The following is a 27,745-nucleotide window of genomic DNA, read 5'->3' as shown; positions in this document are numbered from 1 at the left end:
ACACCTGTTATCCCGGCTACTCAGGAGGCTGAGGCAGGAGAATCACTTGAGCCCAGGACATGGAGGTTGTAGAGAGCTGAGATCCGGCCACTGTACTCCAGCCTGGGCAACAGAGCAAGACTCCATCTCAAAAAAAAAAAAAAGTACTAATTACCAATATAATACGTCTAGCACTGCACTAACCCTTTCCTTCTTTTTTTAAAAAATTCATCTTTCCCTTTATTCTGACATTATGACATTAAATAAAGTCCAAGAGGTATTGGGGTGGTCCTTGTTTTGGCTCTGCCCTTTCCTCCTTTTCCAAGTGGTATTCATCATGCTTCTCTTGGAAGTCTTCTCAAATACCATTATGTCTATAACATACTTTCTTCTAGATTCTTTTGAGAGTCATTTTGTATTAGATCTAGAAATAGAGCCGGGCGCGGTGGCTCACGCCTGTAATCCCAGCACTTTGGGAGGCCGAGGCGGGCGGATCATAAGGTCAGGAGATCGAGACCACGGTGAAACCCCGTCTCTACTAAAAATACAAAAAACTAGCCAGGCGCGGTGGCGGGCGCCTGTAGTCCCAGCTACTCGGGAGGCTGAGGCAGGAGAATGGCGGGAACCCGGGAGGCGGAGCTTGCAGTGAGCTGAGATCGCGCCACTGCACTCCAACCTGGGCGACAGAGTGAGACTCCGTCTCAAAAAAAAAAAAAAAAATACAATCATCCTCAAGATCTAGAAATAGAAATGTAAGGCTGAAATGTATTGCTATGACAAACTATGTATGTGTGTATTACAATCTTAATTGTGCTAATAAGGATAATTATAATAAATATAATACGGATGATTCAAAAAGGTTAGATGGTTATAATTAAAAAAAAAAAAAAAACTTGTCCTTGGATATTCCATTTGATTTGCTAAGCCTTGTGTTCTCTAATTTCATATCTCCATCTTCCCCTACCCCAACCAAAATATATATACACACTGTGTATACATATACACCCACACTATGAAGAGCTGACCACAGAAGCTGGAAATTGCCCGGTTTCTTGCCACTGCTTGCTACCTTCTTCAGTTCTGGACATCGGCTCCATAGTGGAACTAGGTAGCCTCAATTCTTACAATGATTCTAGATTTTTCCTGTTTTACAACTTGAGGGAAGCTAGGGAACCTGTTAGAGGATCCCAGCATTGAACTGGGGCTCAAGTGGAATGTCTCCCACTTTCTGCCTAACCTGCACGTCCATCAGCACCTCATCAATGAGAAACGACTCCGGGGAGAACTTCCCCCTGCCTAGTCCCCTTCCCTAGAGAGCCCTTCGCCAACCCTGGGGCAGCCCCAAACGACAGCTCCCAGGCTCCACCCGGACCGGACTCCAGGGCCGCCCTCCCCCGCCACCGTTTTTCCCGCCCAGATTCAGCGTCTTCTGGAAGAGGGAGTGGCCCGTAGCAAGTTCTCGCGTTACCGAAAGTTAAGTGTTTCCGGCTCCGGTGTCATGGCCGGCTCCTACCCTGAAGGTGCGCCTGCAGTCCTCGCCGATAAGAGGCAGCAGTTTGGGAACCGGTTCCTGAGCGATCCGGCCCGTGTCTTCCACCACAATGCCTGGTAATCACCCTGCCTCTCGCCCGGCCTGTCGCTTGCCCTCTGTCCCGCCGCCTCGGAGCCCTCCGAAAAGCCCCTGACCGCCGGCTACGAGTCCAGCTGCCCTACCTGAGGCACTCTCCAAGGGGAGAGAAACTCGTAGGCCAGCGACTCACCCTGCCCGCAGCCAGGACGTGAGGCCCCTAAGCTGCCCATTTGATTTTCTCAGGGACAATGTGGAGTGGTCAGAAGAGCAAGCCGCAGCGGCGGAGAGAAAAGTCCAGGAGAACAGTACCCAGCGGGTGTGCCAGGAGAAACAAGGTGCGCTTAAATGGGCTCTCAGTAGTATCAACAGCCAGCGTACTGCCGAACGCGCCCTCCCGGAGAGGCCAGAGAACCGCGGCCGCCTAGGTCCTTTATTACTGGCCTGATGCAGATCTCAGGAGTAGAGCGGGACGGGGAGGGGATGAGCAAGGAGGGAAAAGGGCTGCATTGTAACAAAATCTTGTTAAGTCGTAGAGGGTTTTTTTTTATATATAGTTTAACTTTGGAGGAGGGTAATTTTGTCTTTAATTATGTTGACTAGACCCACGTTGATATGGCTAGCCAATGACGACTGTATGGTCACGCGATCATCTTGGAGCCTGTACTTTCTACATGATTTGCACTTTCCATGAGGAGATGTTTCCATTGAAGCTTCATTTAAGTGATTACATTCTAAATATTGTTGGGAGGGGGGCTAATGACTGGTGACTGTGTGTCTATTACTTGTGTGATGGTTATGAGAATTTAGGGCTTCAGTCAAGGAAAGGTGGATGCAACAGAGTGGAGATTAAGCCTGACCAAAGAAAAGGAGGCCCCTGCTTGAGAGGTGGATGATTTCACTGCAAAATATCCCTAGATACTAAAACTAGGACTGATTGTTCCAGACAGTTGAAGATAGGACTACAAATTTAGTACCCTCTGAAAGAGTTCTGTACAAGAAGATTCCAGTTACAAAACATTCACCCTGCATAGTTTGACAGCAACTAAATCAAAGCAAGTTAAGAGTTGAAAGGGATTTTGAAAATCATGTGGTTCAATATTCTCTTTTTATAGTTAAAGACACTTGGACCACAGGACATTAAGTGCTTTTCCCAGAGGTAAGCAGTCAGTAGTAGCAGCAGTGGAACTAAAATCCTATTTCTTAGGGAGTCTTGGTTGATTCAGCAAGTGAGTTGTGAATTGTTAACACACTCCTTATTGGATTCCACCTTCCATTGTCACTGTCCTGCTCAATTTGTTAGGTTTTATCCTTTCTACTACACTAGTCAAGGCCCCCTGAATCGGCAAGAGCAGTAAACTGAAATCTGGGATTGTCATGGTCACCTTAAAAACAGCTTTCATTTAAACTGTCCATCTTTTTTTTTTTTGGAGACGGAGTCTCGCTCTGTCACCAGACTGGAGTGCAGTGGCAAGATCTCAGCTCACAGCAATCTCCTCCCCAGTTCAGGCGATTCCCCTGCCTCAGCCTCCCGAGTAGCTGGGACTACAGGCGTGCACCACCACGCCTGGCTAATATTTTGTATTTTAGTACAGATGGGGTTTCACCATGCTGGCCAGGATGGTCTCAATCTCCTGACCTCATGATCTGCCCGCCTCAGCCTCCCAAAGTGCTGGGATTACAGGCATGAGCCACTGCACCTGGCTACTTCTAGGAGTTTTTAATAGTTAAAAGTCATCCAGCCGGGCGCGGTGGCTCATGCCTGTAATCCCACCACTTTGGGAGGCCAAGACAGGCGGATCACAAGATCAGGAGATCGAGACCATCCTGGCTAACACGGTGAAACCCTGTCTCTACTAAAAAATACAGAAAATTGTCCGGGCATGGTGGCGGGCGCCTGTAGTCCCAGCTGCTCAGGAGGCTGAGGCAGGAGAATGGCGTGAACCCAGGAGGTGGAGCTTGCAGTGAGCCGAGATCGCGCCACTGCACTCCAGCCTGGGCGACAGAGAGAGACTCTGTCTTAGGGGGGAAAAAAAAAAAGTCATCCAAAGGTGTAGGAGGATACTTGATAGTAAGTTCTCTGGTTGATTGTTCAAACAGAATTTAGACTCTCCTGTAATGACGAATAGGGCCTTTCAGGTATAATGCCAGATGGCAGGACTAAATTACCTCAGAAAGGCCTTCAGCTCTGGGACTGTGGCTCTACCTGAGGATACTTTTAGTATTAAAGTGACATTTGGTAAAGCAGGATAATTGACATTAGATATAAATAAAATATTTGAGAGCTGGTTCTTAAAATTCTTTCTTAAATATTTACAGTTGATTATGAGATCAATGCCCACAAATACTGGAATAACTTCTACAAAATCCATGAAAATGGGTTTTTCAAGGATAGACATTGGCTTTTTACCGAATTCCCTGAGCTGGCACCTAGCCAGAATCAAAATCATTTGAAGGATTGGTTCTTGGAGAACAAGAGGAGTGAAGTACCTGAATGTAGAAACAATGAGGATGGACCTAGTTTAATAATGGAAGAACAGCACAAGTGTTCTTCGAAGAGCCTTGAACATAAAACAGAGACACCTCCTGTGGAGGAGAATGTAACTCAGAAAATTAGTGACCTGGAAATTTGTGCTGATGAGTTTCCTGGATCCTCAGCCACCTACCGAATACTGGAGGTAACCTTTTATTGTCTCGGTAGTGGGGTATGTGAAGCTATTATACTTGTGCACGTGAAGTAGCATAGAGAGGGTGACAACAAAAGTAACTTATATTGGATGATGCTGACTAGACTTGACCCTTATATTAGCCTGGAATCACTTCCATTTTTGAACTGATAAAATGCCCTCAGTGCAGGCCAGATACCTGGTGGTCATGATGGACAAAGATCACATGGGAATAGCATGTCACTTCCAAAAATTGTATTAATAGCATCATGCTGTACTTGTCACATGCCACTGCATCATACAGGTGAAAGAGCTCAACATGATCATTGCTATAACCCTGGAAGAAAGTCCCAGATCAGAAGACAAACTGTTGCTTCTCCTCTAATACAGTTTACAGGAACAAAGAGGGTAGTTAGGATGGTGCCTGTGTCTTAGGCCTGGGATAATTCTCTTCCTCTGCGTTTGGATAGTGTAGCAGAGTCTAGACCTGGAAAAATGTCTAGATTGGTATAATATAAATTCATAAATGGGGACTGCACACGTTACTGGAAGCTGATTCTGAAACTGGTTAACCTTGGGATTGAGTCCTATGGTGTGATCTTAGACAATTTCCTTACCCTCTCTGAGCAGTGAGACTGCTGCCTCTGCACCTTGTAGTTACGAGGATGGAGATAATGTACGTAAAATGGCTAAGAACAATATCTGGCACATAGTTAAGCCTTTAGTGAATAGTTGCTGTCTTCATTACCACACAGCGCTGTGTTTAGGACAAGGTTGCCAAGGTCCCCTTTTCATACATTTTTCAGCACAGTTGATTACAAATATTTTCACAATAACAATATAAGCTCACAATAACAATATAAGCTTTCTAGCTTTAGGGAATTAACTCTGGAAAGTTCTGTGATTAATAGTTCATTTCTCTCTGCAGGTTGGTTGTGGTGTGGGAAACACAGTCTTTCCAATTTTACAAACGAACAAGTAAGTATGTTGTAAAAGTTTATGATAGCAAAGAAGATAAAAGTGAAGGTTGGCTGGGTGCATTGCTTCACGACAGTAATCCCAGCACTTTGGGAGGCCAAAGCAGGATTGCTTGAGGCCAGGAGTGTGAGACCAGCCAGGGCAATGTAGCAAGAAAAAAAAGTAAAGGTTTTTTTCAAAACTTGCTACATCAAACTATCAGTAATGGTTATTGGAAAATATGGATTATGTCAAATTCAGATTTCTACATTATTCATTTATGGATTGATTGAATTTGATTATCTTTGTCATTTGGAAAATTAGACTTAAAACTCGATAGTGTTAACATGTAGTGCCACCTTCTAAGGAACAAATGTGTTCACCTTTTCCATTCTCGTGATCTCTGAAGAACAGTCAGTGGCTGAGTTGTCATCACCCCCATGGTAGAGTTGAGAAAGCTAACATACATGAAGATGTCTCCTGTTCTGATGAAAACACTGTTTTGTGTACTTAAACAGAACACTTCTGACACCAAATGTGCGGAGTTTTTGCCAACACTGACCAATTCAGCAACAGCTGGGTGTCCTAGAATTATCCAGAATTGAATTAATTCTGACACTGTCTACTTGGAGTTGGTATCAGATCATACAAGTTAAGGATTTGGTCCCAGAAGACTGCCCCTGACTTCAGATGCCAGTTGTGAATCTGGCCCTCCGTGTTTCTGCCCTACAGGCTGTAAATCAGGGGAGCCCTATCTCCAGTTCAATAATTGCCTAGAATGACTCACAGAACTCAGGGAAACACTTCACTTACATTTATGTGTTTGTTACGAAGGATACAGATTAACAGCCAGCTGAAGAAATAATTAGGGTGGAGTTCACAGGATCTCACACTCAGGAGCTTTGTCCCTGAGGAGCTCAGTGCAGGGCCCTCCTAGCACACGGATGTGTTCACCAACCTGGAAGCTCATCAAGAGTTTTTTTGTTTTGAAATAAGCTCTTGTTCTGTCATCCTGACTAGAGCACAGTGGTACACCCAGAGCACACTGCAGGCTGAAAGTCCTAGGCTCACGCGGTCCTCTCACTTCAACCTCCCAAGTAGCTGGGCCTACAGACACATGCCACCATGCCCAGCTAATTTTTGTTTATTTTTTGTAGAGACAGGATCTCACTTCGTTGCCCAGACTGGTCTCAAACTCCTGGGCTCAAGTGATCCTCTTGCCTTGGCCTCCCAAAGTACTGGAGTTACATGCATAAGTCACCATTCCCAGCCTCAAGAGTTTTTATACAGCTAGGATACAGACTTATGGGAAAATTAACTTTAAAAGGAGAAGAAGATAATAGTTTTCGTACAACATAATCTGCTTTTGTATTCAGGATGTTGGTGGGTGAAGCTGAAAGAAAGTTCCAGTCTATTTGCCCTTCCTGGTGTTGGCCCCACCCCAGGTCGTCTCATTAACGTAAATTCAGTGTGGTCCTGGGGGAGTTCATTATGAATAACAAAAGATATAGAGTCTTGCTTCATCACCCAGGCTGGAGTACAGTGGCATGATCTCGGCTCATTGCAACCTAGGCCTTCTGGGTTCAAGTGATTCTCCTGCCTCAGCCTCCCTAGTAGCTGGGATTACAGGTGCACGCCACCACGCATAGCTAATTTTTATATTTTTAGTAGGGATGGGGTTTCACCACATTGGCCAGGCTGGTCTCGAACTCCAGACCTCAGGTGATCCACCTGCCTCAGCCTCCCAAAGTGCTGGGATTATAGGTGTGAGCCACGATGCCCATCTTGCTGAGGAAATTCTTAAGGTTTTTGGAACTCTGTACCTGGAACCACAAAGACCAACACCAGATATATTTATTATAACATACCTGTTTTGTTCAAGAAGGAGTCTTGCTGTATTACCCAGGCTGGAGTGCAGTGGCATAATCTTAGCTCACTGCAACCTCTGCCTCCTGGGTTCAAGCGATTCTCCTGCCTCAGCCTCCCAAATACCTGGGATTACCGGCATGCGCCACAATGCCCAGCTAATTTTTGTATTTTTAGTAGAGATGGGGTTTCACTGTATTGGTCAGGATGGTCTCGAACTCCTGACCTCAAGTGATCCACCCGCCTCTGCCTCCCAAAGTGCTGGGATTACAGGTGGGAGCCATGGCTCCTGGTCCCATAACTGTTTTTAAACCCCTTGTGGAAATGACATTCCAGTTCTGTATTCATTATTGGAATCCAGTTTCTCAAAGGTTTCGTATAATATACACTTTACCAATTTAGCCCACGGTATTCATTAACAGGATTGAGTAAAACATTAGCCTCATTACCAATATACATTTAAATATTTCTACAATTTGTTCTCAGAAATTTCTAAGAAAATGGCAGTCCTAGTAGCTAACACTGAAGAAAAGAGATTGTTCTGCTCTTGAAGTTACACTCTGAGGAACCCACCTCAAATGGGAGATTGACTTAGCTTCAAGTTATGGCCATTAATCATCAATATCATCAATGAATGTAAAACTGAATGGCAGTTCAGATGGCATCTTTGCCACAGCCTCTTTATGCCATTTAAATAAGATCGCTGTGTTCAATATCTTGCTAGAACCCACTTGTTCATGTAATTCACTGGCTCAGAATTGACATGTTTTCTACTGCCTGTGAATCAGGTTTTTAAATTGTTGGGCATAGTTTTCAAGGTCCTCTGCAAGAATGTGCCCTATAAAGTATGTCCTCTTATCCCTCAGTGCACTGGTCACACCTTGCATGTCTTCCCCTGATTCCGTACCTTTCCAATATGTCCTTTGTTTCTACTACACTATTTCCTTCCTTCCTCACATTCTAGATCAGAAGCATCTAGAAAACTTCCCTAGTTGATATCGTCCAGCTGCATCACTCTGCAGTCTTTTTTGAGACGGAGTCTCACTGTGTCGCCCAGGCTGGAGTAACTCAATCTTGGCTCACCGCAACCTCCACCTCCCAGGTTCAAGCAATTCTCCTGCGTCAGCCTCCCAAGTAATTGAGATTACAGGTCCCTGCCACCACACCCAGCTAATTTTTGTATTATTGATTGAGACTGAGTTTTGCTCTTGTTGCCCAGGCTGGAGTGCAGTGGCGCAATCTTGGTGCACCACAACCTCCACCTCGTGAGATCAAGCGATTCTCCTGCCTCAGCCTCCCAAGTAGCTGGGATTACAGGCATGCGCCACCACACCCAGCTAATTTTGTATTTTTAGTAGAGACGGCGTTTTTCCATGTTGGTCAGGCTGGTCTCAAACTCCTGACCTCAGGTGATCCACACACCTCAGCCTCCCAAAGTGCTGGGATTACAGGTGTGAGCCACCACACCCGGCTCATTTTTGCTTTGTTGTTGGTGTTTTTTGTTTGTTTGTTTTTTTTTTTTTTTTTTTTTTTTTGAGACAGAGTCTTGCTCTGTCTCCCAGGCTAGAGTGCAGTGGCGCAATCTCAGCTCACTGCAAGCTCCACCTCCCAGGTTCACGCCATTCTCCTGCCCCAGCCTCCCGAGTAGCTGGGACTTACAGGTGCCCGCCACCACGCCCGGCTAATTTTTTTTTTTTTTTTTTTTTTTTTTTTTTTTTTTGAAACGGAATCTCGCTCTGCTGCCCAGGCTGGAGTGCAGTGGCCGGATCTCAGCTCACTGCAAGCTCCGCCTCCCGGGTTTATGCCATTCTCCTGCCTCAGCCTCCCGAGTAGCTGGGACTACAGGCGCCCGCCACGTCGCCTGGCTAGTTTTTTGTATTTTTTTAGTAGAGACGGGGTTTCACCGTGTTAGCCAGGATGGTCTCGATCTCCCGACCTCGTGATCCGCCTGTCTCGGCCTCCCAAAGTGCTGGGATTACAGGCTTGAGCCACCGCGCCCAGCCCAATTTTTTGTATTTTTAGTAGAGACGGGCTTTCACCATGTTGGTCAGGCTGGTCTCAATCTCCTGACCTTATGATCCGCCCGCCTCGGCCTCCCAAAGTGCTGGGATTATAGGTGTAAGCCACCATGCCCAGCCTAATTTTTGTATTTTTTTAGTAGAGACAAGCTTTCACTATGTTGGCCAGGCTGGTCTCGAACTCCTGACCTCAGGTGATCCACCCACCTCATCCTCCTAAAGTGCTGGGATTACAGGCATGAGCCACCACACCCAGCCCATTCTGCAGTCTTTACAGCCTTTTTATGTTTCTTGAGTTACCCTATTGCCTTTTTTTTTTTTTTTTTTTTTTTTTTTTTTGAGACAGGCTCTCTGTCACCCAAGCTAGAATGCAGTGGTGCCATCACAGCTCACTGTAGCTGCAGCCTTCCTGGGCTCAGTTGATCCTCCCACCTCAGCCTCCCAAGTAACTGAGACAATAGGCGTGTGCCACCACCCCTGCTAATTTTTGTCTTTTTTGTAGAAATGGGGTTTTGCCATGTTGCACAGGCCAGGGTTCTTAATATTTTTTTAATGTATCTGATAAAGTCTTTGGATCATTTCTCAGGCTAATGTATTTTTCATTTGTTTTCTTTTTATATATAACAGCTTTTTGGAGATACAAAGTGTGTAATACAGTGGTTTTTTTGTTTGGTTGGTTTTCTTTTTTTCTTTTTTTTTTTGAGACAGCATCTTGCCCTGTCACCCGGGCTGGAGTACAGTGGCACAATCTTGGCTCACTGCAACCTCTACCTCCCATCTTCAAGCAATTCCCCTGCCTCAGCCTCCCGGGTAGTTGGGATTACAGGCACCCGCCACCGTGCCCAGCTAATTTTTGTATTTTTGGTAGAAACGGGTTTTCACTGTGTTGGCCAGGCTGGTCTCGAACTCCTGACCTTGTGATCCACCCACTTCAGCCTGCCAAAGTGCTGGGATTACAGGCGTGAGCCACCACGCCCGACCATAATACAGTGGTTTTAAGTTAATTCACGGAGTTGTGCAGCCATCACTGCAGTCAGCTTCAGGACATTTTCATCACCCCAAAAAGAAGCCCCATACCCATTAGCAGTCACTCCCCATTTCCCGATTTCCCCCAGCCTCTAGCCCTAAGCAACCACTACTCTACAAATGCACGGATCTCTATATAGATTTATCTTGGGCTAATTTTAAGTATATGAAGTAAAATAGAGAAAACCAATTATTCTGAAATGCAGTTCTATCCTCAGATCCCAATTAAGGACTCTGATTTTAAAAGTAATACTCTCAGCCCTTCATATTCACCTGTTCTGCATCCAAGGATTCAAGCAACCTTGGATTGAAAATAAATAGTACAGGCCGGGCACAGTGGCCCATGCCTATAATCCCAGCACTTTGGAAGGACAAGGAGATAGTATCACTTGAGCCCAGAAGTTAAAGACAAGCCTGAGCAACATAGTGAGACCTTGTCTTTACAAAAACTTAAAAATTAGCCAAGCATGCTGGCATGCACCTGTAGTCTCAGCTACTTTGGAGGCTGAGGCCAGAGGATTGGTTGAGGCTGCAGTGAGCCATGATCACACCACTGTACTCCAGGTGACAGAGCAAGACCCTGTCTCAGAAATAATACAACAATTTTTTAAAACATAACTATTTACGGCCGGGCGCAGTGGCTCACGCCTGTAATCCCAGCACTTTGAGAGGCTGAGGCGGGTGGATCATGAGGTTAGGAGATCGAGACCACCCTGGGTAACACGGTGAAACCCCATCTCTACTAAAAATACAAAAAATTAGCTGGGCGTGGTAGTAGTATCTGTAGTCCCAGCTACTCTGGAGGCTGAGGCAGGAGAATGGCGTGAACCCGGGAAGCGGAGCTTGCAGCGAGCCAAGATTGCACCGCTGTACTCCAGCCTGGGCGACAGAGCAAGACTCCATCTCAAAAAAAAAAAAAAAATGTATATCACTATTTACATAGCATTTATATTAGGCATTAGAGATGATTTAATCTATGCAGGAGGATGTGTGTGGGTTGTATGCAAATGCTACACCTGAGACCATTGTGTAAGAGACTTGAGCTGGATACCTAGGGATAACTATATGACCTGTAGAAAAAGAAAAGCACAGGCCAGGCGTGATGGCTCACGCTTGTAATCCCAGCACTTTGAGTGGCCAAGGTGGGCAGATCACCTGAGGTCAGAAGTTCGAGCCCAGCCTGGCCAACATAGAGAAACCCTGTCTCTACTAAAAATACAAAAATTAGCCAGGCATGGTGGCAGGCACCTGTAATCCCAGCTACTCAGGAAGCTGAGGCAGGAGAATGGCTTGGACCCAGGAGGCAGAGGTAGCAATGAGCCGAGACCATGCCATTGCACTCCAGCCTGGGCGACAAAAGCAAAACTCCATCTCAAAAAAAAAAAAAAAAAAAAAAAAAAAAAGATAAAAGAAAAGCACAAAGAGGCCAGGTGTGGTGGCTCATGCCTGTAATCTGAACACTTTGGGAAGCCAAGGTCAGGAGTTCAAGACCAACCTAACCAACATGGTGAAACCCCGTCTGTCCTAAAAATACAAAAATTAACGGCATGGTGGTGGGAAGCTGTAGTCCCAGCTACTCGGGAGGCTGAGGCTGCAGAATCACTTGAACCCAGGAGGCAGAGGCCGCAGTGAGCTGAGATTACCCTACTACCATCCAGCCTAGGTGACAGAGCCGAGACCTCATGTCAAAAAAAAAAAAAAAAGAAAAGAAAAGCATAAAGAAGAAAACAACACTTGCCAGGCACAGTGGTTCATGCCTGTAATTTCAGCACCTTGGGAGGCCGAGGCAGGTGGATCACCTGAGGTCAGGAGTTTGAGACTAGCCTGGCCAACATGGTGAAACCCCATCTCTACTAAAAATACAAAAATTAGCTGGGCATGGTGGTGCGCACCTGTAATCCCAGCTACTTGGGGGGCTGAGGTAGGAGGATCACTTGAACCCAGGAGGTGAAGACTGCAATGAGTGTTTTAGAAAGCAGAAGCTGAGTCTGATAGAACTTAGCCCATGACCTTAATGGGTACTCGGCAGATGCAGCTGCCTGGCTGATTCAAGAACAGGACAGGCATGGCCCCAGCTTCCAGAGCAGTACTGTGGAATAGAACTTTGTGCAGTGATGGAAATGTTCTACTGCCCTTATGGCAGTCACTAGCCACGTGTGAAATGTATCTAATAGGACTGAGAAACTGAATTTTTAATTTAAATAGCCACAGGTAGCTAGTGATTACCACAGCAAATGCTGCAGCTTCCCAGGTTTTTAGTCTTGATTATACCTCCCAAAAGTTGTCTGCTCCAAAGGTCAACAGTTCAGCAGGAAGCAGAGCCCATGCCTTTGAGAAGCTGGAGGTATTGCATACTCCCAGAAATCCCAGGGTCTCTCAAAGAATGAGCCCAACAGTGCAGAAGAGCTCTGGGCTGTTGTTTCTAAAACACAAGCGTACAGCCTTCCTCTCCCATTTTTATTTAGACCTGTCCTGACAAAAAGAATTCTGGCATTACAAATTGTTTTGCATTTTGATGTCTTCAGAATAAATATATAATATGCTTCATACTGGAAGCAATTTTGATGGTTTTAAAATCAACATTTTTTGTATTGCTACCTTGTGCTGAGACTTGTGCTAGATAGTGAGGATACCAAGAGAAATAAGCACAGGGATTTTGTGTTGTTTGTCTTTATCTCCTCAGCATCTAAGATAGTACCCAATACATAGTGGACCCACAGTAGTGTTTGGTGAACTAATAAGCGAGAGGTGTAATCTCTGCTGTCACAGCACTCACCCACTATGTGGTGGGGGCCAACAGACAGGTACAGATGTGTTCCTGGTGTGGAGAAAGTGCCAAGGTAGCTCAGAGCGGAGAAAAAAGAATTCTTGTGGTGCTATCAAGCAAGGCTTCATTTGAGGGAAACGTAGGATTTCTGTAGATGGAAAAAGAGAAGACATTGATTTGGAACTCACTGGTTGTTTTATAAACTTCATATTAGCTATGTCCACACAGCCTCCAAAAGGATATAATTCAAAAAGGATTTTAACCAAAATGAAATATGTTGTGACTAATAGATACAGTTTATTTGAATGAATGATGGTTTTTCCCGTTTGATATTTTAACTCTACTACACAAGAATGAGAGTAGACATAGCTCAATTTGTAGTCTCATTGCTGTCTTTTCTGCCCATTTCAGTGACCCAGGACTCTTTGTTTACTGCTGTGATTTTTCTTCCACAGCTATAGAGCTGGTCCAGGTGAGTAAAATGGCTCCTACTGGGAATTTCCACTGATTAAAGGGAAAAGGTTCTCCTAAAAATCAAGGTCTCTGTCTGTGTTCTTATTATATGGCCTGTTTTCTTATGGTCTAAAAGTAAAAGATTTACTGATAACAAGCATACCTTATTTTATTGCAGTTCACTTTATCACACTGTACAGATGTGGTATCCATTCATATATTGAAAGTTTCTTGTAACCCTGCATCAAGCAAGCCTACCAGTGCTGTTTCTCCACCACCATATGCTCACTTAGTGTCTGTGTGTCATGCTTTGGTGATTCTCAGAATATTTCAGACTTTTTTACTATTAATATGTTATAGCGTGGGATGTTACTGTTGTACTTGGTTTGGGGTTCCACAGATCACATCTGTGTAAGATGGTCAACTTAACAAACGCATGTGTTGTGACTGCTCCACCAACCGGCCATTCCCCCATTTCTCTCCCTCTCCTCTGGTCTCCCTGTTCTCTAAGACACAATATTGCAATTAGGCCACTTCATACTCTACAGTGTCCTCTGTGTGTTCAAGTGAAAGGAAGAGTTTCACCACGTTGCCCAGGCTGGTCTCGAATGGTAGCTTACACTTGTGTTGTGATTATTAAATTTAATACACAATTGCATAAACCAATGAAATATGATTGCAGGCTGGTGGGGTGACTCATACCTGTAATCCCAGCACTTTGGGAGGCCAAGGTGGGCGGATCACGAGGTCAGGAGTTCAAAACCAGCCTGACCAACATGGTGAAACCCCGTCTCTACTAAAAATACAAAAAAAATTAGCCAGGCTAAAGTACAAAAAGTGGTGCACACCTGTAATTTCAGCTACTCAGGAGGCTGAGGTAGGAGAATTGCTTGAACTCAGGAGGCCGAGATTGCGCCACTGCACTCCAGCTAGGCCACAGAGCGAGACTCCATCTCAAAAAAAAATAAATAAAAATACATTATTGGTCGGACACAATGGCTTAACGTCTGTCATCCCAACACTTTCGAAGGCCGAGGCGGATGGATCACTTGAGATCAGGAGTTCAAGACTACCCTAGGCAACATGGTGAAACCCCATCTCTACTAAAGAAAAATACAAGAAATTATCCAGGCATAGTGGTGGGCACCTGTAGTCCCAGCTACTCAAGAGGCCGAAGCAGGAGAATCACTTGAACTGGGGAGGCAAATGTTGCAGTGAGCCAAGATCGTGCCACTGCACTCCAGCCTGGGCAACAAAGTGAGACTCCATTTCAAAAAAAAGAGAAAGAAAATAGTTTATTGCTAAAACATGTTAATAATCATCTAAACCTTCAGCAAGTTGTAATCTTTGCTGGTGGAGGGTCTTGCCTTGATACTGATGGCTGCTGACTGATCAGGGTGGTGATTGCCGAGGGCTGTGGTAGTGATTGCTAAGGGCTGGGGTGACTGGTGGTTTCTTAAAATAGGATAACAATGAAGTTTACCGTATCAATTGGCTCTTCCTTTCATGAAAGATTTCTCTGTAGCATGCGATGCTGATAGGATTTTGCCCACAGTAGAGCTTTCAAATTGAAGTCCATTCTCTCAAACCCTGCTGCTACTTTATCAACTAAGTTTGATGCCATTTCAAAACAAAAAACCTTTCTTGCCATTTCAAAACAATGTTCACAGCATCTTTACCAGAGTAGATTTGATCTCAGTAAACCACGTTCTTTGCCCATAAGAAGCAACTCCTTACAGATAAGGATACTGGGAGGGAGGAAGGGAGGGAAGGAGGGAAAGAAGGAAGGAAGGAAGGAGGAAGGGAGGAAAGAAGTAAAGAAAAGAAGGAAGGAAGGCTAAAAAAGAAGCAGCAATGAGATTGCAGCAATTCAGTCACATCTTCGGACTTCACCTTTTTTATTTTTGGAGACAGTCTCACTGTGTGCCCAGGCTGAAGTAGAGTGACACAATCATAGCCCACTGCAGCCTTGAACTTTTGGGCTCAGGCGATCCTGATAGATGATTCCATTGGGGTTCTTTGAGTTACAAGTAACAGAAACATCTAGACAAACTCAAAGCAATATAGGAGAATGTCATAGAACCTAACGGCACAAAATACAGCCCCAAGTTCCTGGTGTCTTACCTCTCATTGCCCAGGGCCCATTTGTTTTTTCCCTCTTTGCATACCAGCTTTCTCAAGTCCGTTTTTCCTGGTTTTGCACATGGCTCCAACGTGCTTGCTCCTCCCAGTCCCTTACAAGTTCACCCTCTTCAGGGGTTCATGGTGCCTCACTAAAACAACTGTGTCCCAGTTCTGAAGTCCCTGGAAAGTCTAGTTAACACAACCTAACTGGTAAATACAGCAGCCCTCTTTGAATCACTTCTGGCCAATGAGAAACAAACTCACATATTTGGAGAAGATGGACATTGAAGGCAGATGCCTTAAAATGTATCTGTTATGGCCGGGCACGGTGGCTCACGCCTATAATCCCAGCGCTTTGGGAGGCCGAGGTCAGCGGATCACGAGGTCAGGAGTTCGATACCAGCCTGACCAATATGGTGAAACCCCGTCTCTACTAAAAATACAAAAATTAGCTGGGCATGGTGGAGCACACCTGTAGTCCCAGCTACTTGGGAGGCTGAAGCAGAAGAATCGCTTGAACCCAGGAGGCAGAGGTTGCAGTGAGCCGAGATGGCACCACTGCACTCCAGTCTGGGTAAATAGAGCAAGACTCCATCTCAAAAAAAAAAAAAAAAAAAAAAATGTGTCTGTTACAATTGGCCAAGTGTGGTGGCTCACGCCTTTAATCCCAGCACTTTGGGATGCTGAGGTGGGTGGATCACTTGAGGTCAGGAGTTCAAGACCAGCCTGGCCAACATGGTGAAACCCTGTCTGTAGGTTAAAAAACACAAAAACTAGGCTGGGCACAGTGTTTCATGCCTGTAATCCCAGCACTTTGGGAGGCCAAGGCAGGCAGATCATCTGAGGTCAAGAGTTCCAGACCAGCCTGGCCAATATGGTGAAACCCCATCTCTACTAAAAATACAAAAATTAGCCGAGCATGGTGGTAGGTGCCTGTAATCCCAGCTACTCGAGAGGCTGAGTCAGGAGAATCATTTGAACCTGGGAGGTGGAGGTTGTAGTGAGCCAAGATCATGCCATTGCACTCCAGCCTGGGCGACAAGAGCGAAACTCCATCTCAAAAAAAAAAATACAAAAACTAGCAGGATGTGGTGGTGTGCACCTGTAATCCCAGCTACTGGGGAGGCTGAGGCAGGAGAATTGCTTGAACCTGGGAAGCAGAGGTTGCAGTGAGCCGAGATCGCGCCACTCCAGCCTGGGCAACAGAACAAGACTCTGTCTCAAAAAAAAAAAAATAAAATGTCTGTTACAATTATGTATAATGCTGTTAGGGCAGGTTCGGGATTGGTAGTGCCATGTTTTTGGAATTATGCATGAAGTTAAAGACCAAATGAATATTGAAGCCTATCTTTACTTCAGTTTTTGCTAACAAAGTACATTTAAATTTTCTACGTCTACAGAAATAGATTTTCCTGAAGAATTCTATGGTTTGTGTAATATTTTCTAGTTGGGAGTTATTTTAAATCATGTGCTTTGTTTGTTTTGAGACAGGGTCTCAATCACTCAGGCTGGAGTGCAGTGGTACAATCAAGCTCACTGTGGCCTTGATCTCCTGGGCTCAAATGATTCTCCCACCTCCTGTGTAACTGGGACTGCAGGCACATGCCACCACACCTGGCTAATTTTTTTTGTTTTTATTTTTTTTTTTGAGATGGAGTCTAGCTCTGTCGCCCAGACTGGAGTGCAGTGGCGTGATCGCAGCTCACTGCAACCTCTGCCTCCCAGGTTCAAGTGATTCTCCTGCCTCAACCTCCAGAGTAGCTGGGATTACAGGCAGGCGCCACTGCACCCAGCTAATTTTTTGTATTTTTAGTAGAGACAGGGTTTCACCATGTTGGCCAGGCTGATTTTGAACTCCTGACCTCAGGTAATCTGCCCACCTCAACCTCCCAAAGTGCTAGGATTACAGGCATGAGCCACCGCGCCCAGCATTTTTTTTATTTTTTGTGGCGACAAAGTCTCACTCTGTTGCCTAGCTGGTCTCAAACTCCAGGGCTCAAGTGATCCTCCCATCTCAGCCTCCCAGGGTGCTGGGATTCTAGGTGTGAGCCACCATGCCTAGCAGATTGTGCTTTTTTAAAGTGTGTGCTGTCTCTCTGCTTATGAATGTTTTTTTTACCTGTTGGTCACTCATTTTCATGATCGTTTTCCAGTTCTCAGATCTGACTTCATGCATGAGAAGTATAGAAAGTACACAAGAATAAAGAATAAAAGTAGGGGAGTCAGGAATGTTCTATTTTAAAAGCAACCATTAGATTCCTCACCATCTCCCTTCAGTTATTCCTGATCTTTACTCTCTGAGTCCTCCCTGAAATAACATGCTATTAGGTTGATGCAAAAGTAATTGCAGTTTTTGCGATTACTTTCTCTTTTTTTTTTTTTTTTTTCTTTTTTTAGACGGAGTTTCACTCTTGTCGCCCAGGCTGGAGTGCAATGGCGCGATCTCGGCTTACTGCAACCTCTGCCTCCTGGGTTCAAGTGATTCTCCTGCCTCAGCCTCCTGAGTAGCTAGGATTACAGGCATGTGCCACCACACCTGGCTAATTTTGTATTTTTAGTAGAGATGGGGGTTCTCCATGTTGGTCAGGCTGGTCTTGAACTCCCGACCTCAGGTGATCCTCCTGCCTTGGCCTCCAAAAATGCTGGGATTACAGGCATGAGCCACCACGCCCTTGCCATTACTTTCAATAGCAAAAACCACAACTACTTTTTCACCAATCTATATAATGATTAGAAATATATCCCCTACTCAGGAGGGTGAGGCAGGAGATCCTATCGTGTCAACCCAAGAGTTTGAGGCCAGCCTGGGCAATATGGGGAGATTTTGCCTCAAAAAAAAGGAAAAAGAAATATATCCCTCTTTGTGAAGTAGCGGCAGTTACATTTAAAATTTAAAACAAGATAATATTTTATTTAGGCTATGTTAATATTTTCTGATGTACTTGTCTCTTCCACCTGTCTGCAGACAAATCCAGAATATGATCCTTCACGGTGTTTTGCCTTTGTTCACGACCTGTGTGATGAAGAGAAGAGTTACCCAGTGCCCAAGGGCAGTCTTGATATTATCATTCTCATATTTGTTCTTTCAGCGATTGTTCCAGACAAGTAAGTTTGGGTCCCTTGGCCGGTAGTGTCACAAAAAGAAAGCTTTGGTGAGGGACCTTTTTTTTAAGATAGGGTCTTGTTCTGTCAGCCCAGGCTGGAGTGCAGTGGTACAATCATGGCTCACTGCAGCCTTAACCTCTTGGACTTAAATGATCCTCCCTCCTCAGCTTCCCAAGTAGGTGGGACCACAGGCATGTGCCACCAGTCCTGGCTAATTTTTGTGTTTTTAGCATAGATGGGGTTTTGCCATGTTGCCCAGACTGGTCTTGAATTCCTGGCTCAAGCGATCCTCCCACCTTGGCCTCCCAAAGTGCTGGGATTATAGGTATGAGCCACCATGCCCAGCCTGGTGAGGGACCTTGATATTAGAGTTGGGCTAGAAGTAAAAAGAGTTTTGTTTATGTTCTGATAGACACAAAGAAGCCACACCATTTGTAATGATGTGAGCATCTCAACCATTTTCCTAAATTTGGCTTGATGTCCAGCTTCTGCTCTGTCCTCGTAACTTCTGCCTGCTGGCTGCAGTAGTTGGTTCTTCATTTCCTTGTTGTGGCTCAACATTGGGAAAGAATGGGAAATCAGTCTCTAATGAGTATGTGGGGAAATTCCTATTGATAATCTCATCACATGCCATTTTAGAACTGTGGGTGTCACAGCTTTTAGGTAATGTCTCATTATTGGCCTTTTATTTATTTATGTATGTATGTATGTATTTATTTATTTATTTATTTATTTATTTTTAATTTTGAGACGAGAGTCTAGCCCTGTTGCCCGGGCTGGAGTACAATGGCATGATCTAGGCTCACTGCAACCTCTGCCTCCCTGGTTCACACAATTCTCTTGCCTCAACCTCCTGAGTAGCTGGGATTACAGGCACCCGTCACCATGCCCAGCTAATTTTTGTATTTTTAGTAGTGATGGGGTTTCACCATGTTGGCCAGGCTGGTCTCAAACTCCTGTCCTTGTGATCTGCTCACCTCGGCCTCTCAAAATGCTGGATTACAGGCGTGAGTCACCACGCCCAGCCCTTTTTTTTTTTTTTTTTTGGAGATGGAATCTTGCTCTATTGCCCCAGCTGGGGTGCAGTGATGAGATCTCAGCTCACTGCCACCTCCACCTCTTAGGTTCAACCAATTCTCCTGCCTCAGCCTCCCGAGTAGCTGGGATTACAGGTGTAACCATGCCTGGCTAATTTCTGTATTTTTTTTTTTTTTTTTTTAGTAGAGATGGTGTTTCACCATGCTGGCCAGGCTGGTCTCGAACTCCTGACCTCATGATCTGCTCGCCATGGCCTCCCAACAAGTGCTGGGATTATAGGCATGAGCTACCTCATCCAGCCTATTGGCCTTTTAAATGCTTTAAATAAAAAAACCTTATTAGCAACACAAAATTTATATTGAAGCTTAACTAAAGTGTTCTCTGATGCTTACAATGTTTTGGAAAAGTGTGGTACAGAATTCTATAAAATCAGATTCAGATTAAAAGAAAGTCAAATGCTATATCCTAAAATACACCATTAAAATCTCATATGCATCAGGCAACCAGTGGTCCTGTGAAACTACCTTCTGTTTGTTTTTTTTTTGTTTGTTTGGTTTTTGTTTTTTCTGAGATGGAGTCTCACTCTGTTGCCCAGGCTGGAGTGCAGTGGCAAGATCTAGGCTCACTGCAACCTCTGCCTCCCAGCTTCAAGTGATCCTCCTGCCTCAGTGTGCCGAGCAGCTGGGATTACAGACACGCACCACCACACCTGGTTAATATTTTTTGTATTTTTAGTAGAGACGGGGTTTCACCACGTTCACCTGGCTGATCTTGAACTCCTGACCTCAAGTGATCCAGCCACCTCGGCATCCCAAAGTGCTGGGATTACAGGCGTGAGCCACCACACCTGACCTTCTCAAGGAAGCAGAGTTAGAGATGGTGGCTAAGAGATTCAGACACCATTGACTAATTCCATGGAAGCCCTTGTCACCGCCAGAGTGCAGTGAGTCCGGACAGGCTGGAGGTTGGCACATATTAGGGTAAACTATACCCATGAAATCATGACATTAGAGACTTCAAACATCTCATTCTGTGGCATCAGAGTCCTGCAAAGGATGATTAGGCAAATTAGTGTTAAAGGTCAAGGTAAGCTGGTGTTAGGAAGCCAGATAACATGACTAGAGACTGCAGGGACCAGTAATTGAGATCCTGGTTTATCTCCCAGAGTCCAAGGACCCCTTGCTGGCTGCACAGGATAGGAGCTTTGAGTGGTTGACCTTCTCTAGGCCACACTTCCTCTAGAAGGGCACTGAAGTCATCCAACCTGAGAGGATGAGTGCGAAATAAAGGCATATGCAGGATAACCCAGAAGACCTACCATGGTTTTAAACTTTAATAATTGCAGAGGTTGACCAGGCACAGTGGTTCACGCCTATAATCCCACCACTTTGGGAGGCTGAGGTGGGAGGAATGCTTGAAGCCAGGAGCTCAAGACCAGCTTGGGCAACAAAGCAAGTCCCCCATCTCTACTAAAAATAAAAATAAAGGCCAGGTGCGGTGGCTCACGCCTGTAATCCCAGCACTTTGGGAGGCCGAGGCGGGTGGATCACAAGATCAGGAGATCGAGACCATCCTGGCTAACACGGTGAAACCCCGTCTCTAATAAAAGTACAAAAATAAAAATAAAAAAATAAAAAGTAGAAAAAATAGCCAGATGCATATCTGTAGTCCCAGCTACTCAGAAGGCTAAGGCAGGAGTATGGTTTAAGCCCAGGAGTTTGAGGCTGCATTGAAGTGAGCTATGATGACACCACTGCACTGCAGCCTGGGTGACAGAGTGAGACCCTGTCTCAAAAAAAACCTATGACCTCAGAAGTTTCAATGCTACAAAGTTTTTAAAAATTGACATGGACTAAAACAAACTGTTAAAATTTAAAATTCAAGCCAGCCACCGTGGCACAGACTTTTAGTCCCAGCTACCTAGGAGACTGAGCCCGAGAGTCCAGCCTGGGCAACATAGCATAGCAGGACCCCAGCTGTTTGTTTGTTTGTTTGTTTGTTTGTTCGTTTTCTGAGACGGAGTTTCGCTCTTCTTGCCCAGGCTGGAGGGCAGTTCCGTGGTCTTGGCTCACTGCAATCCCGCCTCCCGGGTTCAAGTGATTCTCCTGCCTCAGCCTCCCAAGTAGGTGGGATTACAGGTGCCTGCCACCATCCCTGGCTAATTTTTTTGTATTTTTAGTAGAGACAGGGTTTCACCATGTTGGCCAGTATGGTCTCGAACTCCTGACCTCAGGTGATCTGCCTGCCTCGGCCGTTTTTTGTTTTTGAAGTGGGAAATGTTCATTATGCAAAATTTAAACAGATTTTGAAATTTTTTTGGTGAAGTTTGTAGCATTTAGACTTCTGAAGTTATGAAAGCTTCAACCTGCACCAAGACTTCTAAAGAACACTGCATATGGAAAGTGCAGACCTAAGTGTAAAACCCTCTGTCTCTTATCCTCATTTGCATACTGATTGTATTGCCATGTAACTTGTATGTTCTTGAGGACAAGTCTTCATTTAACAAACAGATACAGCCTCTGCATTGAAAGAGCTCAGGTCTAATGGTGCAGGCCATTAAGTCACCTAGCAGAACCCACTGGATGCTCAGGATTCTGCTCAGCCACAGAAGCACAGGGCAAAGATGGCTATCTAGGACCAGGAGGGAAGTGAGCCAGATGGAGAGCAGAGAACTTTTTTTTGTTTGTTTTTTGGAGACTGAGTCTCAGTTACTCTGCTGCCCAGACCAGAGGGCAGTGGTGCAATCTTGGTTCACTGCACCCTCTACCTCCCAGATTCCAGCAATTCTCCTGCCTCAGCCTCCTGAGTATTTGGGATTATAGGCACACGCCACCATGCCTGGCTAATTTCTGTATTTTTAGTAGAGATGGGGTTTCACCATTTTGGCCAGGCTGGTCTCAAATTCCTGACCTCAAGTGATCCATCTGCCTCAGCCTCCCAAAGTGCTGGTATCACAAGCATGAGCCACTGCAACTGGCCAGGAACAGGGAACTTTCTTATGGCAGAAGCAGGCTTTCCTCGGGCCTTTTCAGGCTGAAGGCAGTGGATCAAGGCCACAGCTGTGAGCAGGCAGCTAACGTCCTTCAGTTCTAACTGAAGCAAGGGTAGAGGAGCTTAGATCTCAGGGTTGGTGTGTCAGTTGAGGAGGTCTACTGGCTTTTTGGGATATGCTACAGGGAAAGAGATCCCTGTCTTTAAGGAGACCTGATTGACCATCATTCCCTGCTGCTCCACAGGATGCAGAAGGCCATCAACAGGCTGAGCAGGCTTCTGAAACCTGGGGGGATGATGCTTCTGCGAGATTACGGCCGCTATGACATGGCTCAGCTTCGGTTTAAAAAAGGTATTTTGAGAGTGCCGAATCCTAACCGCTAGAGATCATGTCCTTTGCAGGGACATGGATGAAGCTGGAAATCGTCATTCTCAGCAAACTGACACAAGAACAGAAAGCCAAACACCGCATGTTCTCACTCATAAGTGGGAGTTGAACAAAGAGAACACACGGACACGGGGCACGGGGCATCACACACTGGGGCCTGTCGGAGGATTGGGGGGGCTGGGGGAGGGATAGTATTAGCAGAAATACCTAATGTAGATGACGGGTTGATGGGTGCAGCAAACCTCCGTGGCACATGTATACCTATGTAACAAACCTGCACGTTCTGCACATGTACCCCAGAACTTAAAGTATAATTAAAAAAAAAAACAAAGGTACTTGGCCACTATAATCAAAAAATGGTGCTGCCATCAGAATAGAGACTCTAGAATTAGAGCTCCATATATAAAGCCAATTTAAATGTGACAGAGTACTATATTTTTTAAGAAAACTGAAGAGGCTTATATAATCTAGATATTGAGGTCTTTTTAAGCAAGACAGCTACCTTTAGAAGAGCTTTTATTAGAAAGACATTTGAAAGATGGCCGAGCACGGTGGCTTATGCCTGTAATTCCAGCACTTTGGGAGGCCGAGGCAGGCAGATCGCCTGAGGTCAGGAGTTCGAGACCAGCCTGACCAACATGGAGAAACCCTGTCTCTACTAAAAATACAAAATTAGCCGGGCATGGTGGTGCATGCCTGTAATCCCAGCTGCTCGGGAGGCTGAGGTAGGAGAATCACTTAAACCCAGGAGACGGAGGTTGCAGTGAGCCGAGATCGTGCCATTGCACTCCAGCCTGGGCAACAAGAGTGAAACTCCGTCTCAAAAAAAAAAAAAAGAAGACATTTGAAAAACATAAATAATTTTAAATGTGGCATGACAAAAGATGCCATTAAAAATGTAAAAGGCAAATGACAGAGTAAGAAGGAATATTTTCAGTGCATATAATAGATAAAGACTTAATATCTTTGCTCTTCAAGGAGCTGTCATGAAACCGATAAGCAAAAGATCCGTGACCCACCCAAAAAACAGGCCAGGAGTATTTAGTCAGTTCACAAAATAACATATCTAAATGGCCAGTAAACAACACTTCAAGGAAATAAAAATAACAAGTTAGTACTACTTAATACTGGCCAATTCAAAGAAGGAGGTACATTCCTTCATTACTGGTAGAAAGAGAAATTGTTACAGCCTTCTTTTTTTATTTTTGTCTTTGAGATGGAGTTTCACCCTTGTTGCCCAGGCTGGAGTGCAATAGCATGATCTCGGCTCACTGCAACCTCTGCCTCCTGGGTTCAAGCGATTCTCCTGCCTCAGCCTCCCAAGTAGCTGGGATCACAGGCACGTGCCACCATGCCCAGCTAATTTTTTATATTTTTAGTAGAGACAGGGTTTCACCATGTTGGCTAGGCTGGTCTCGAACTCCTGACCTCAGGTGATCCACCTGCCTTGGCCTCCCAAAATGCTGGGATTGTAGACGTGAGCCACTGCGCTCAGTGTTACAGCCTTTTTTTTTTTTTTTTTTTGAGATGGAGTCTTGCTCTGTCTCCCAGGCTGGAGTGCAGTGGCACGATCTCGACTCACTACAGCCTCTGTCTCTTGGGTTCAAGCAATTCTCCTGCCTCAGCCTCCCGAGTAGCCAAGACTACAGGCATGTGCCACCATGCCCAGCTAATTTTTTTTATATATATATATATATATATATTTTTTTTTTTTTTTTTTTTTTTTTTTTTTGAGACGGAGTCTCGCTCTGCCGCCCAGGCTGGAGTGCAATGGCCGGATCTCAGCTCACTGCAAGCTCCGCCTCCTGGGTTCACACCATTCTCCTGCCTCAGCCTCCCGAGTAGCTGGGACTACAGGCGCCCGCCACCTCGCCCGGCTAGTTTTTTTTTTTTGTATTTTTAAGTAGAGACGGGGTTTCACCGTGTTAGCCAGGATGGTCTCGATCTCCTGACCTCGTGATCCGCCCGTCTCGGCCTCCCAAAGTGCTGGGATTACAGGCTTGAGCCACCGTGCCCGGCCGAATTTTTTATATTTTTAGTAGAGACGGAGTTTCACCATGTTGGTCAGGCTGGTCTCGAACTCCTGACCTCAGGTGATCCGCGCACCTTGGCCTCCCAAAGTGCTGGGATTACAGGCGGGAACCACCGTGCCTGGCCTACAGCCTTTTTTTAAGCACCCAGTTATTGTTCAAGCCAATAGTTTTTTTGAATATAGTCAAGAACTAGCACATGCACGAGCAAAACTTTGTAAACGAAGTGAATGCCTCTGCATAGGGAGATGTTGTGCTTGTCACCTGAGGTGGACCCCATACCACTGAGCTTGGAGGGATTTCTGTTCTGTATTATTCAGTGAGAGGAGAGCAACGTGCAAGGGAGTATTTTAAACTCCATCCCCGTATACCAGTATCTGCAGGGAAATAAGTATATACATGTGTGATGATTTGGGCATTCAGGAAGGTCTGGAAGTATGTGCCAGGCCTGTAAACTGAGGTAAGGCCAGGGAGGTTAGCAGCAGAAGGGAAAGCACGTTCATGATCAAAACAGTATCTGAGTTGTATTTATGATTGTGTAGACACGAGAAGAGACATGCAAAGGACAGTCACCACCAAAATGGTAATGGTTGTCTTAAGTTTGCTTAAACTCAGCTATATTGCTTAATTTAAAAAAAAATAATAATAATAGGCCAGACACGGTGGCTCACGCCTTTAATCCCAGCACTTTGGGAGGCCAAGGCGGGTGGATCACCTGAGGTCCGGAGTTTGACATCAGCCTGACCAACATGGTGAAACCCCATCTCTACTAAAAATACAAAAAATTAGGCGGGTGTGGTGGTGTGCACCTGTAATCCCAGCTACTTGGGAGACTGAGGCAGGAGAATTGCTTGAACCTGGGAGGCGGAGGTCGCAGTGAGCTGAGGTCACGCCATTGCACCCAGCCTGGGCAGCAAGAGCAAAACTCCGTCTCAAAAAAAATAAATAAATAAATACAAAGTTTGTGCTGTTAATTTAATGGGGTTGGGGGGGTGAACAAGTTGTTTTCATCAAACAATTCTAGAGTTTTGGAGTGGGGAGCTTAGGAACCTCATGTTTTCTGACATTGGAGTTAGCTTATTCCTGTTAAGCTGCCCTTCCTGAAGCACTGAGGCAGGAGTGCTCTCCACCCAACAAGCTGACTTCTCAGTTAACATTTCCTTAGCAATGCAAGTCAAAGGAGTGCCTTAAAGTGTCTCTGATTTTTAACACATCACTCTGCAGGTCAGTGTCTATCTGGAAATTTCTACGTGAGAGGTGATGGAACCAGGGTTTACTTCTTCACACAAGGTATGAAACACTCATCTTTTTACGCTAAAAGTCCCCAGTCCCAGATGAGATGGTCTTCAAGGCACGTTCAGAAGGAGAACTATCTGGCCCCTCCTGCCTTTTAGGCATTCCGTTTCCTGCAGTTCCCCACTGCCTACACCCTCCTCCACCCTGGGCCAGACACTTGGGCCCCCAGTCAGCCCTGGCTTGTCCATGCCTTCAGTCCTGCTCTGCTCTCCCTGTCTGCCACTGTCCAAAATGGGAAGCCTGCCCGCTCTGCAAGGCTTGTCTCCAGTCCAGCCCATTTCACCCTCTGCACGGGGTTGTGCTTTGGTGCACCCAGGTCAGAGTGAGTCGTGTCCCCTGGGTTCTAGGGGTGCCAGGAACTGTTCTCCTCTGCAACTGGCCCTGTCCACAGGCGTCATCCATCACATGGGCCTTATGAATTCTCTGTTCCTGGGCCCTTTTTGGGGTCACATTCTTTGAGCCTTTGGTTAAGATGATGAAACCTCTTTCCTAAAACAATTGCTTTGACATACATATATATTTTTGTATAAATTTTAAGGCGTTCATAGAGCCTAACGGCCAAATATAAACCAAAGGTTTTTAAAAAAGAAAAAACCACGGCCCATACACAGTGACTTCCCCACCTAAACATGAAGTTGCTGTTACCAAGCCACCACTGCATTTATAACCAAAAGGCTGTGTAAAAACACTACAGCAGCAGACCGGGCGCGGTGGCTCAAGCCTGTAATCCCAGCACTTTGGGAGGCCGAGACAGGCGGATCACGAGGTCAGGAGTTCGAGACCATCTTGGCTAACCCGGTGAAACCCCGTCTCTACTAAAAAATACAAAAAAAAACTAGCCGGGCGAGGTGGCGGGCGCCTGTAGTCCCAGCTACTCGGGAGGCTGAGGCAGGAGTATGGCGTAAACCCGGGAGGCGGAGCTTGCAGTGAGCTGAGATCCGGCCACTGCACTCCAGCCTGGGCAGCAGAGCAAGACTCCGTCTAAAAAAAAAAAAAAAAACACTACAGCAGCTTCCCTGAGCCCCATTAATGAGGACTTAGTCGATAAAAATGCCTTTTCTTGAGGGGAAAATATATAAACATCTTTTCTTTTCCACACTAGAGGAGCTGGACATGCTTTTCACCACTGCTGGACTGGAAAAGGTTCAGAACCTGGTGGACCGCCGACTGCAGGTGAACCGAGGGAAGCAACTGACAATGTACCGGGTTTGGATTCAGTGCAAATACTGCAAGCCCCTTCTGTCCAGCACCAGCTGAGAGGCACCTGCTGCCAAGACGATGCAAGCTCATTGTGTTTCCGGGCTTTTTTAAAAAAACATCTGTAGCACCAGGCATGGTGGTGCATGTCTGTAATCCCTGCCACTCAGGAGGCTGAGGCGGGGAGGATCCATTGAGCCCAGGAGTCCAGCCTGGGCAAAATAGTGAGACCCTGTATCTGAAAGTAATCATAAAAATAAAAAGAATATAAATGAGG

The 27,745-nt window shown here is 45.5% G+C and overlaps 1 protein-coding gene across 1 annotated transcript; it reads left to right on the top strand.

Annotated features, from left to right (window-relative positions):
* Positions 1-1,453: 1,453 nt before the first annotated feature.
* On the top strand, positions 1,454-27,745 carry METTL2A (methyltransferase 2A, methylcytidine). The gene is made up of 9 exons (XM_050764899.1): positions 1,454-1,587; positions 1,793-1,884; positions 3,866-4,224; positions 5,141-5,190; positions 13,258-13,318; positions 18,389-18,528; positions 22,803-22,909; positions 26,200-26,265; positions 27,374-27,745. The coding sequence occupies exons 1-9, from the start codon at positions 1,478-1,480 to the stop codon at positions 27,526-27,528; spliced, it is 1,140 nt and encodes a 379-aa protein (XP_050620856.1). The 5' UTR covers positions 1,454-1,477; the 3' UTR covers positions 27,529-27,745.

The sequence above is a fragment of the Macaca thibetana genome, chromosome 16 (genome assembly GCF_024542745.1).
Source record: "Macaca thibetana thibetana isolate TM-01 chromosome 16, ASM2454274v1, whole genome shotgun sequence".
Lineage (NCBI taxonomy): Eukaryota > Metazoa > Chordata > Mammalia > Primates > Cercopithecidae > Macaca > Macaca thibetana.
Note: the sequence above shows the minus strand (reverse complement) of the source record. Positions and strands in the feature narration are given on the sequence as shown.

Coding starts and splice junctions, on each gene's coding strand:
- METTL2A (XM_050764899.1), top strand. CDS start 1,478: ATGGCCGGCTCCTACCCTGAAGGTGCGCCTGCAGTCCTCGCCGATAAG. Junction 13,319..18,388: donor CAGCTATAGAGCTGGTCCAG/GTGAGTAAAATG, acceptor ACCTGTCTGCAG/ACAAATCCAGAATATGATCC. Junction 26,266..27,373: donor GGTTTACTTCTTCACACAAG/GTATGAAACACT, acceptor TTTCCACACTAG/AGGAGCTGGACATGCTTTTC.